Source organism: Chrysemys picta, chromosome 11 (genome assembly GCF_011386835.1).
Source record: "Chrysemys picta bellii isolate R12L10 chromosome 11, ASM1138683v2, whole genome shotgun sequence".
Lineage (NCBI taxonomy): Eukaryota > Metazoa > Chordata > Testudines > Emydidae > Chrysemys > Chrysemys picta.
This window is the reverse complement of record NC_088801.1, coordinates 13,037,120-13,049,631: the sequence shown is the minus strand read 5'-3', so window position 1 is coordinate 13,049,631 and position 12,512 is coordinate 13,037,120. Positions and strand designations below refer to the sequence as shown.

The following is a 12,512-nucleotide window of genomic DNA, read 5'->3' as shown; positions in this document are numbered from 1 at the left end:
TATCCTAGACATCCTTGTATGCTGAATTACTGAAAGCCCCGGAGTGAACAATTCCTCCACTCCAACCAGGTCTCAGTAATATCCATCAGAACCACTACATTGTCCAATATAAAATCCCTTTAAAGGTCTTACTACTGGACAGCAAGCAGCAATGGGATTTTAACCTGTTTTTATTTTGACTAATATTAAGTTATTTCTTCATCCAATAAACAGTTCTTCATATTGTAAATATTAATGTATTATCCTTGGAGGGAATATAATATGAAGAGGTAGAGTGACCTTGTGGTTACAACGAGAGGCCTGAGTTCCCTGCTTGGTAATTAATTTACTCAGGTGTCACTCAACCTCTTATTAGTTCAGTTTCCCCAGCTATTGAATAGTGATAATCTCACCTGCCTCAGAAAGGTGCTGTGGGTCTTATTTAAATGTTGATCAAGCATTTAGAGATCCTCTGGTGACATGCTGTAGAAATGCACGCAAAATCGAAAGTGTTACCGTATATTGAAACCTGCATTGAACTGCAAAGATGCAGCATGCTGTGTTTTTAAACTTTGCAAAGAGTGTTCTGTTTAGTCATCATAAACCATGCACAGTGAGTGTTTTCCCCTTAAAGCGCTGGCCGTCTACACACTTGTTAACTTGTTCGTTCTACATAAAACTATTTGTATATTTATTGGGGGCTGACTCATCCTCCTGCTACAATTTCACTGGCTGCAATTAGAGCAATCCCAGTCTCACTGCATGTGCATAGTACAGCTTGACTGAAGTGTGACCTAAATACAGTACCACATTTTCCTCCTTGTTGACATTGGCAGTGGCCAGAACGACAGGTGCAGTAAATTTCCAACCTTTGGCAGCTTTCGGGAGAGGGTTAATTCTGGGATCCCTCACAGCCAATAGCCGACAGGAAGTTGTATTGTGTGTTGACTTTAAACAGGAGGTTTGGGAGATCAGTTCAGAATCAGAAAACAGTGACTTGGAAGGAACAAACAGTCAATGCTTCAGAAGGGTGGTGATTTCCTTTTGGGTAAACACGTCATTAATCTAAGGGAGCACATTCTTTTCCATCAAAAGATAAGGAGTCCAAATTGCCTTTCTCAGGGCTTGGTCTTTTTAGATTGTTTTAACTGTGGCTTTTTCTCCTTCAATTACAGACTTTATATAATCTTTCATTTTGGGTTTGCCCTGCTTATTATGGGTGTAGGGAAAAAAATCTCAGACCAGGATTCATTCTTTCTTTCTTTCAAAACTATTCAGTGATTTCCCCCCCTCCAATTTTTTTTGTTTCTTTTTGTACAAGAAAAATAGTGATGCAGGGTTGTTTTTTGTTTATTTTTTTTTGATTGCTGAGTTTGGGCCTGAAGTAAATTGTTTGTCCTACTTTATAACCCGCCTGGGAAATTGGGTTTCTAATAAACACTGCCAGCTTCTCCTTTTATCATTAGTGCACTTTGAATAAGAAAAAATAGCAATCAGATCCTCTCTGTCTTGTTTCTGATTTCATCTAGCAGTGTTCAAGGTACCTATCCTAGAATGGCATCTTTCACGTTAGTCAGTGGGGTGTTGTAAGGGGCCCGTTGCGGGACTCAGGCCTCAGCATGGGTAAAGGGAGACATCATTAGCACGTAGGACTCTTGAAGTGAATAGGGTTCTCTGTGGATGTGACAATCCGCTTGCAGCATTGGGACCTAAAATTGCATTTCATCAGGATCTGCAGAGTATCCCCACGTGGCCTCAACCATAATTAGTTTTAATAAGAACACCGACAAATAATACTAAAATAAGTATTTTAATGACTAGTGTGAGTTGAACTGAGAGTTAAGAACTAAATTATGTAGTAATCCTATTTTCCTTCCCTGTTGCTGTAAAGACAAATGTGTATTTAGCACGTCTGGCAACATGGCTGCCTTAACATTGGTTAGAGCCAGGCACAGTGGGCCCCAGTCCTACCAAGACTTCAAGCAGCTTCTGTGAAGTATTGAGCTTCCTTAAAGCCTTTTGACTTCAGGTAGGGCTTGAAAGGGGCTGAGCACCTCTGCACTACTGGGCTGAGCTTGTGCAATTGCTGTGCAGTCTTCCCCGGAGACCTTTCTCTGTACTTCCGTGGCCTTGCCTCACTGTGCTAATTATGTCATGGATCTATTTTGTCCTCGCACGTGCATTGATCGATCAGGATTTATTTAAATCAAATAAAGCTCTGCTGCTTTTTCCAGGCCCAAGCAGTGATTTGCACTCTTGCCCTGATGCTATGACACCTTTGAGACATAGGCCGTTATTCGTGGGGCACCCAGGATATCACCAGACTCTGTGTCACTTACAACCTAAAGCTAGGATTTGAACCCAGAACTCCAGAGGTGAGTGGCAAATGGACTAACCAATCCACCAGCCGGCTCGTGCTTAGCCTTTTGTGTAGTGTCTAGAATTGCCGTGCACGAGCTTGTATGAGCTAATCCCGCTACGTTCCGTTCAGTGATCCGATAGCGTCATGAACAAACACTTCCAAACTTGGTTTGTATTTATGTTTATGAAGTTTGGTTTGGGGTTAATGGACTGCAAAGCAGCAGCCTAAATTAGTGCTAGTAATGGGTTGACTCACAAAAGGTGTTAACATATTGTTTTAGATAAAGCTTCTGGTAGTTCGGATCCAAATGTGTCCAGCGCTGTTTGCTTTGGAATCTCACATGATCAGGCTTTTTAGTAAGATTTTTGGATCCATATACAGTGGCTGGAGGCCTGGAGTGCAGCAGTAAGTTGTATGCTGAACGTGGCAGGGCGCAAAGCTGGTTGCAACCAACCAACAATGGCTAGTGCACGCTCTGGGGAGGAGGAAATGCACTAGGAACCCTCTTTCAACCCTGCAGGTCCCATCATGGCATGGTCCAAGGGAAAGCAATGTCAGGCAGCAGCCGGGAATTACGTTACCCTAACTCAGCTAACATATGCCACACCTACTGCTGTCTGTGGGGAGGGGTTGCCAAGTTTTAGTGGATCTGGCCCCAGCATCGTAGTATTAATCCACCAGGGCCTGTCAGAAAATGTGATTTAAAGCAGAGTTTCTTGTATTTCTAGAGCAAATCAGGAAGTGCGGGGATGTCTGCTCAACACCGTTTGAAAAATGTTAAAACTTGTTTGAATCTCAGTTCTGGTTTGGCAAAGATTTTGTTTGTGCTTCATCCAGTCTGGCTTACCTGGCAACTCATCTTTCCCTTTTGAATTGTTCTGTTTTACAACTCAGCAATAGCTGAATGCAGTTTCTCCTGTAACATTTGTGGGCTTAAGGGGGGAAAAAAGCTCGCTTGCGCTTATGCCTCCTATACCGAGTTTCAGGCCACAGTGAATTGTTACAGTGAAGTTATCCCTGAAGTTAGGGTTATTTAGTAGAAACTCTGACACTCAAGTCCATTCAGCTCTGCATCTCTCTCTGCTCTTTTTTCTTCCAACTCCCTCCCACTTCCTGTCCTCCTCCCAATCCTCCCTCCTAAACACTGTTTCTATATTCTTCTCTCACCTTTGCTCCCTCATTCAGAGATCTCCCTCCATGTCCTGCCTGTAACAGGTTGGCAGCATTTGCTGAAACACCCCACACAGATATTTCACAGGTGTTACTGGGGAAAGGGTTACATAAGTTCTACTAACTTTCTGAGATAGGTGTTAGTCCACCTGGATATAAGGGAGGCAAAAGTGACTCCCTCATGAGAGAGGATCTAGGGTGCGGGCCAAGTAGTGACAAGGGGGGAGCCCGAGGAGCAGCCCACCTTGGGGAGGTTTGAGCTGGACTTTATTTCATTGTTAATTTCACTGTTAACAAAGCCCAATCATAGAAAGGTGGCTGTGGGGGTGGGGAGAGTAGGGGTTGTCTTTTGACTTTGCAGTGTGCAGACTTTGTTTTTTGAAGCAGGTTGGGAAAGGCACTTACAGTACCATTCATTTTCCTCCTTGGATCCCACACATCTTCACCACGGCCTTTTGATCATGATAACTCACCAGAGATCTGTACCATTTCAAGTCACCTTCACAGTTTTACTGTTTGTGTCTGATTTAGATTAGTAGGCAGGGACAGTGTCTTCCCCTATGTTTGTGCATGTCAAAGGAGATTATAACTGAATAACAATCTTAACTAAAGTTGCGTGAGTGGCACCTGCACTGGGTCGTGCCTCAGTGAAGCTTGCAAAACTGTCATCATAACCAGTGGATCCCATCTTGGTTGTCGTCTGCACAAGAACTAAATCCAGTTGTTTATGTAAATTGGAAGGCAGGGACAAAATGTTAGCAAGCAGTTGTGCCACAATCTCCATTGTGATTTGTAGCATGAAATCCTACAAGCAGATGAATTACAGAAACCATTTACGGACCTTCAGGAATCCACGTGCATGCAAGTTGTTTTTCTTCTAAGGTTTAACCCTGAATGGGAGATCATCCACTCAGATGTTTGGAAACTAATCCCTAGCACTGTGTTAGAAAATCACTGTGCGTAACACTGGAATGGGTTACGTAGGGAGGTGGTGGAATCTCCTTCCTTAGAGGTTTTTAAGGTCAGGCTTGACAAAGCCCTGGTTTGGGATGATTTAGTTGGGAATTGGTCCTGCTTTGAGCAGGGGGTTGGACTAGATGACCTCCTGAGGTACCTTTCAACCTTCATATTCTATGATTCTATGATGAAAAAACATTTAATTATTTATACACAGTGCAGGAGATATTGAGAGAGACCCACACCATAATATCCCATAGCCCAATGGCTAGGCACTCTCCAAAATGCTGTTTCAGTGGTTTGAGCATTCACCTACTAAACCCATGGTTGTGAGGTCAGTCCTTGAGAGGGCCATTTAGGGATCTGGGGCAAAAGTCTGTCTGGGGATGGGTCCTGCTCAGGGCTGGTGCTACCATTAAGGCAAACTAGGCGGTTGCCTAGGGCGGCAAAAAGCGGTGCCCCCAATTTTTTTTTACAGTGTTCCTGCGTTGGGCTGCCAGCGGTGTGCTGACACGTGCAGCTCAGACTCCCTCTCCCAGCGCAGCAGCCGCATCACTTCTCCCGCCTCCCAGGCTTGCAGCGCCAATCAGCTGTTTGGTGCCGCAAGCCTGGGAGGGGAGGAGAATTAGAGCAGGGGCGGTGTGCTCGGGGAGGAGGCGGAGCAGAGGTGAGCTGGGGTGGGGAGCTGCCGCACGGCTCCCCAGGGCGGGAGCTGCTGTGGGGGGGGTGCCTCAGGGTGGGGGGGAGCTGCCACGGAGGGGGGCACCTCAGGGTGGAGGGGGGGCTGGGAGCTGCCATAGGACTCGAGGGGCGGGGGTGGCACAAAGTGGAAGTTTCGCCTAAGGCACAAAACTTCCTTGCACTGGCCCTGGTCCTGCTTTGAGCAGGGGGTTGGACTAGATGACCTGCTAAGGTCCCTTCCAACCCTAATATTCTATGATTCTGTGAAGACTGAGGACTTTGCAAGTGTTTTGGTAATGGTGGTGGAGAGGAACAGGGTCGACTTCAGTGAGGAAACAGGATTTAGTGATTGAAGAAGGAGAGGAAAAGAGAAGAGGAGATAATCACTCTAGCACTGTACAGTTATGCTAGGCTCCCCTGGCCCCACATCTTACCCTCCAGGATCCTGAACATTCTAGAGTCAGCCCCAGAAAACATCCGGCAAGAAAAAACTTGCTGACTGTTCCAGTGAGAAGAATCCAAGCCAGGTACCACTTTGTGGTATTTGGAATAGAAACGTGGTGGTTTATTTATTTTTATTAAATCTGACGGTCTTCCAAGAACTTCAGCATCCACCTTTATGCGTAAATCTCTAACCACAAGTACAGTGTAGTAAGTGACGATCATTTGGTGGAATGTTCTTTAAGGTAGTTTTCACTTGTGCATGATTTAGTTCCATGGTCAGTCCTGCCTCCCTGCCAGGGTTTGCTTAACTTTAAGCTTATGAGTAGGCTTTTTGAATCTGGCCAAAACTTGACTAATTTGTAATGAGCTCCAGGTTGCATAAAACTTGGCAGGGCAGATATCCTTTATGTAGTTGCATAATGGGCTGACCCCAAATAACCACTGCTTGCTGGCAGGGTCTCCAAATCAGTCATTTTCCAAGATCTTAAAGTGCTAGGCGGAAACCTCAGGCTCTGCACACGGCCAGCCCACTAAGGTGTGTCCTGTGTTCTCGAGCCCCACGTCTCAGAGCTGACTCGAGTCTTTTTCTCTTCTTCAAACTGAAAAAACCCAACTGTTAAAATTGTCCAAGGGTGAGGAGAAACAAAGCTTCCAACATCAGCATTTAGAGCTCAGTGAGGGAGCTTCTCCTCGCCTTCGGTGAGAAGTGTGGAGAGTTACGGATGCTTTCTGTTTCCCTTTGGAATATACCGCACAATGTGGGTGAGGGATCTGAGTACAATGTGAGCTAAATCCTGTGCCTCCTCCGTTCTCCTAGGGATCCAACCGACCCCTTCTCTAGGCATGACTTTTTCTCAAAATCTTCTCACCAGGAGCCATAAATGAAGCTGAAAGCAAGTTAGCTCTCAGCCTTTATTTGGACTGTAGCTGACATCCTTTGGTTTGTATACAGTGTGTCTGTGATTGTGGCTGATACCATAATAGCAGTGGGTAAAATGGTTAACACTCCCTCCAAAATCCAAAAGCGAGGGCGCACAATGGTCTACAAGGACATAAAATAAGACCCAGCGCTGTTCTCTCTTTCAGATTTGAGGGTGAGGATGATGCTGGTCAGGGATAACCTTCCTCAATAGGCATTTTGTATTCATCTGCCAAGGCAAATGGAAGAACAAACAAATAGTATGACTGTTATACAGCACACCCACAGTGCACAAGATACTTCACAAAACAAATACAGGGGCCGGGTCTTGCAATCCAAGATTAGATGTGTTGCAGCGAGTGACCGTAACTAATAAAGAGGGGGAAGATTGGATGCAACGAAGGGAAGAAGCACAAGGATCGCTAACGTTCTGTGCATTTATAAATAAATTAGATGCAGGTGAGTGGCCTATTGCCAGTGCAGCCCCCAGTGTTCAAAGTTTGGGCCCCTCTTACATAAGGCCAACCAACAGACCATGCCATTTACTTTTTAAAAACCTCCAGTGACAGAGATTCCACAACCTACCTAGGTAATCTGTCCCAGTGCTTAACCACCCTGATAGTTAGGAAGCTTTTCCTAATGTCCAACCTAAACCTCCCTTGCTGCAATTTAAGCAAGAATCCCTACAAAAATAAATCAATCTCTTGTATTGTATTGTCATACAAAGGAGGGTTCCCAGCAAATGCTTTTAGTTGGGCTCCAAAGTACTTACTGCTCTCCTTTGACTACATGCTTGGGATAGGAGAGACACTCTTCCCAAAATAATTCTTTAGTTGAAAAAACCAATTTTCCATCAAACAATAGTTTTGACAGAATATTTTCAGCCAGCCTTACTGCAACCCTAACTTGGGCAAAACTTCCATTTAAGTCAACCTTTTATGTACTTGAAAACTGTTGTCTCACCTCAGTCTTCTCTTCTCCAGACTAAGGTTTAAGTATAGACATACCATGAGTCTCTTTGTGCCTGAGGCTTGGTCTACATTAGCAACTTTTGTCAGTATAATTACATCGCTCAGGGTTGTGGAAAATCTGTGCAAAGCAGTTATGCCAACCTAACTCCCGGTGTAGACTGCGCTATGTTGACGGGAGAAAAATTGTTGTCCTATCCTCAGAGGTTAAGAAGAGGAAGCAATGGGCTTAAATTGCAGCAAGGGAGGTTTAGGTTGGACATTAGGAAAAGCTTCCTAACTATCAGGGTGGTTAAGCACTGGGACAGATTACCTAGGTAGGTTGTGGAATCTCTGTCATTGGAGGTTTTTAAGAACAGGTTAGACAAATGCCTATCAGGAATGATCTAGTTATTACTTAGTCCTGCCATGAGTCCAGGGGATTGGACTAGATGACATACTTAGGTCCCTTCCAGTCCTATACTTCTAAGATTCTGTGATTTAAAAAAAAAAATAGTAGCAAGACTTTTTTTTTGTGTGCTTTTTGTCAGTGAGTATCCATTCATGCCAAGGCCACCCAGCTGATGAGGATTCGGTAGGCACTTTTGATTATCCTTAGGAATTTGTGATGGTTTCAAAGCCCTGTTCTCTGTGTTTTTAGAAGTAAAATTTGTAGATGTTTTAAGCAGAGCTCTCTTTCATCAAAAGAGTCATTTACGTTTTCTTTGAGGCAAAGGACAGCTGTGATAGAGTCTACACTCAGTCACCTTTTCTCTTCATGTGAAACACTGGTCATTGCACTGAACACTCATTCCACTGGACTGTTAGTTCCTCATAAACACAGGGAAAATTCTCATTGGTATAATAATATGCCGTGGACAAACATTTTGTAGTTATTAAAGCAAATGTTTTGATTAATGAAATGAAAAACCAGTACAGTTCATGTCTCCTGAAAGAAGTTCCTGCAACACTAGGACACCATATGAAAAAACAGGACTGTCCCAGTCAACTGAGACAATATGGTCACTTTATCTATAGAGTCTGTTGTATGCATCATTTACTACTTACCACATTTCCATGATCCGAGCCATTTTTACTATGACCATCCCATGACCTTTCCTTAAGCTGTCAGCCTCAAATAAGTCTGGCAAATTCAGATGGTTTAATTTGCAGTATCCAAGTCTGCACTGTGTGGGTGGGTGGTGGAGGGGGGAATAAATTTCGTAGATACTTTGAGATTATCGTTTACACAGTGCTGATCTCTCACCAGTTGCCTTTTTCCATACTTCATAACACTTTTCCTTTTTTTTAAATCAAAATTTATGTGTGATCTGGAAAAACTTAGCATGAGGTGGGTGTGGGGAAGCATGAAATCTCCAGCACCAGCAGAAGGTACGCCGTTATTGGCATTTGTTTTTCATTATGATACATGTTTACACACCAGTTTAAACATCTGCTGAAGATCTGGGAAGGAGTTTTTTTGGTCATAGCGCACAGCCATGTGTTCATCTACATTTTTGAAACCATAGTGCAGCCACAGAATAACAGTGTAGATGGGGATGATAAGAATAAAACTTGACGTGGGAGTCTCTGGCTATAATATAGGGCCTTATTTTTTTTCAGTCTGTGTCTGAGTCTAACCTACAGGAGAGGACCTAATCTACAGTACATCAAGTTTATCTCAGCTGTGAGTTTATTGATAACATGTGCTTAAAGATACATTGTATGTATTGATTGATGGCAACTCTCACAGTCAATGTTTGTCAATTGTAGACTTAGGGCTTCTTTACCGGGGGAAACTGACAGGCAGATCTATAGTGGTAAAATTATACTACAGTGCTATAACTCCCATGTGGACACAATTCTGGAATAAAAGTGACTTTATTTCAGTATAATAACTCTGCTTTAGAAGCGGAGAGTTTTATACTGGCATAGCTATAGTGGGATCATTATACTGCTGTAGTTCTGCAAGTCAGTTTCTCCATACAGACAAGCCTTTATAGATATTGTGAGCCTTGTCCTCAGCTGGCTTAAATCCAGGCAGCTCTAAGGATTTCAATGGTGCTGTGAGGATTTATACCAGCTGATGATCTGACCGTGCCCATTTTCGTAGTATTTAGCTATAGTTTCTCCAGAAATTTAAAATAGGACTGAGCATATTTTCCTGAATTCATATTCGTTTTTACAAATGTAGGGCTTAAACCAATTGGTGTGGTCACATGTGTTTGGAAAATAGACTTCCCCAACGGCGGGGGAGGGAGAGAGAGAGTATGTCTACACAGCAACTAGACGCCCACAGCTGGCCCGGGCTAGCTGACTCACGGGGCTCAGGCAGTGGGGCTGTTTCATTGCTGCGTGGACAGCCTGAGCCCAGAAGGCTACACAGCAACGAAACAGCCCCGCAGCTCGAGCCCCGTGAGCCCGAGTTGGCTAGCATGGGCCAGCCACCGGATTTTCTTTGCTGTGTAGATATACTGTGTGTGTGTGTGTGTGTGCGCGAGAGAGAGAGAGACTGTAAATAAGGATTTCCATCTATTCGATTCCAAATCCATTTTCTTATAGTTTACATTTAACCCCCTTGTGTTTGCAGAACATGGCTTTGTGGGATATTCGAAAGAACTTATGTTTAACAACACGCTACCAGACTACAGTACGGGGGAGTCCTTCTTCACTGTTTTTGGAGTGTTTTTCCCAGCTGCTACAGGTACTATACATTTTATTACCTACACTGCGTTATAGAGGCAAGCACACGTAAACAATGTGAATTAGTCTAAGCACCTTTTCAGGGCAGCAACGCAAGCAGCTCTCCTGATTATCAGAGTTGGCCATGCCAGCCTTAGTGAGTGCATGGTGGATCAGTGATTCTGGGATTGCCTCACATTCTGCACAGCCTCAGTGCACTCTTTAATTTAATCTTCTTTTTCCTAGTGGTCAGAAATTCCATGTTGTTTTTAATCTATTGGTGCTGAGCTGTAATTGGCGTGACCTTCTAATTTTCATGCCTTTTTTTCCCTAATGGACACTGACTCTTTTATCTTAACTCCTTGATACAGGGAGCTGGGATTTCTTTGAATGCAGTCCACTGTTATCTATGAAACCTGTCCGGACTTCCAGACTAGAGGGTTAGGCATTGGTTTAGGTCAGTGTCATTAGGCCATAGTATTAATCTACCGTATCACATTTGTTAGCACTTACCTATAATGGTGATGAACAAGATTTATTTCCTAATTTTTGGGTAATAATTCTTAAATGCTTCTCCTAAAGTAGATGAGCATTCCCATTTCATTTTAGATGGGGCAACTAATGCACAGGTAAGTTTTGCCTAAGAACACACAACAAACAGGGCCAGCGGAACCCCTTAGGCGACCTAGGCGGTCGCCTAGGGCACTGCAATTTGGGGGGCGGTGACCGTGGCGGTATTTCCACGGCAGGACCTTCCGCCACCTCTGGGGGGGGGGCGGCATTTCGGGGCGGGACCTTCCGCCGCTTAGGGCGGTGGAAAAGCTGGCAGCGCTCCTGACAACAAATCAGTGGTAAGGTTGCAAACAAAACCCGTTTGTGCTGAGTCCCAGCGCTTTACTCAATGCCCTAGCCCACAGTTATCCTCTCTCCCTAATTATAGATTTTTCTTTGCATTAGCCTCTCAGCATAGCTACTGAGAGACTCTTGCTAATGATTGTTGCTGTGCTGATGTGGTGGTATGTGTAAGGTGAAGGCTGGTGGCGTGGTATGTGTAGTACCATTGCTTATCATTCCAGCTGACACATTTGTTAAATTTAATTGTGGATTTGGTTTTATTTCACTTTCCTAAATTAACTAAAAGACCATAAAAAATGAATCTGGCAATGCCAAGTGGGAATGAAATCTCCATCAATTCGAGTTAGAATTCCTCTTGTTGATGCTGGTTTTTTGCTATAAAAAGTACCGATTGTAAGCAGTTTCCATGGTGATGAATCCTTGGATTATAGAATGAACTTTCAGAGGATTAGCTCTAAGCAACTAGCCGAAAGTCATTAGCAGAGTTGCTGCAATACAGGGAGACATATTATATGGTTTCATAAAACAGATGAAATAAATGAGTGTTCCAGTAGCATAAATACTTGTTTTGTTAGAAATCTACCTCATTTGCCTTGGAGGAGCAAGTGTCCCTGTTACTTCCCTTTTGTCCCAAAATATTCATTCAGCCAGCTGGATCACCAGGGCTACGTGAACTTACTGCGAAGACCGACTGAAGAATCTTTCTTTCAAGCGCTTGCCTGGCCTTTTACAGAAGGGAATCGCTTCCCGTTTCCTTAAACACTCCTGTAGTTCTGTTCTGCTGCTGCTGATTATAAAGGGAGTATTTGTCAGAGCGGGGATAGAGGGGGTAGTGATGTCTCGGGCCTAGCAGAGTGTCAGGGCACATTCAGCACTCAGAAAGGCTTGGCCTCTGAGCGTCTCCTGTTTTATGCATTTTGTTGAGTAGTTGGAATAGTTGCTCTTTTGTTCACTCTCTATGGAAGGACTGAAGCACTTTAAAGGATAAAGGGGGAGGGATAGCTCAGTGGTTTGAGCATTGGCCTGCTAAACCCAGGGTTGTGAGTTCAATCCTTGAGGGGGCCATTTAGGGATCTGGCACAAAAATCTGTCTGGGAATTGGTCCTGCTTTGAGCAGGGGGTTGGACTAGATGACCTCCTGAGGGTCCCTTCCAACCCTGATATTCTATGATTCTAAAGGCTTTTGAATCTTCTATCATTGTGTTGCCTGCAAAACCTACGGGCTCGATCCTGCAATGATGGGAGCTCCCTTAACGTCCTTTCACTTCCACGGTGGTTGAGTGTGCTCAGTACCTTAATGGAGACTGGGCCATTGTGAAAGCGCTTGAGTTATTTCTTATTTGCCTCTCATTGAACTCCCTTATGCTAAGTCCAAACAGGTTGGGCAGTGATTTGGCAGGCAGCTTCTCGCCTGGGCTCAGTGAGAGTTTGTTTTACTTTACTGCTATCTTGTCTAGGGGCACCATGTGCTCCCTCCTGGGAGAATCACTGTTCTGAGTCTAGCCTCAAGTTGTAG

The 12,512-nt window shown here is 44.1% G+C and overlaps 1 protein-coding gene across 9 annotated transcripts in view; it reads left to right on the top strand.

Moving 5' to 3' along the window:
- SLC12A8 (solute carrier family 12 member 8) overlaps positions 1-12,512 on the top strand; it is an 87,892-nt gene that overhangs the window by 35,371 nt on the left and 40,009 nt on the right. For all 9 annotated transcript variants that reach the window (XR_010591523.1, XM_065561535.1, XM_005279826.4 and 6 more), the window contains one exon: positions 10,050-10,163. Coding sequence is in view for 8 of the 9 variants with exons in the window: in XM_065561535.1 (XP_065417607.1) it covers positions 10,050-10,163 (114 nt within the window). In the remaining variant the exon portion in view is untranslated. The remainder of the gene's footprint in view (positions 1-10,049; positions 10,164-12,512) is intronic.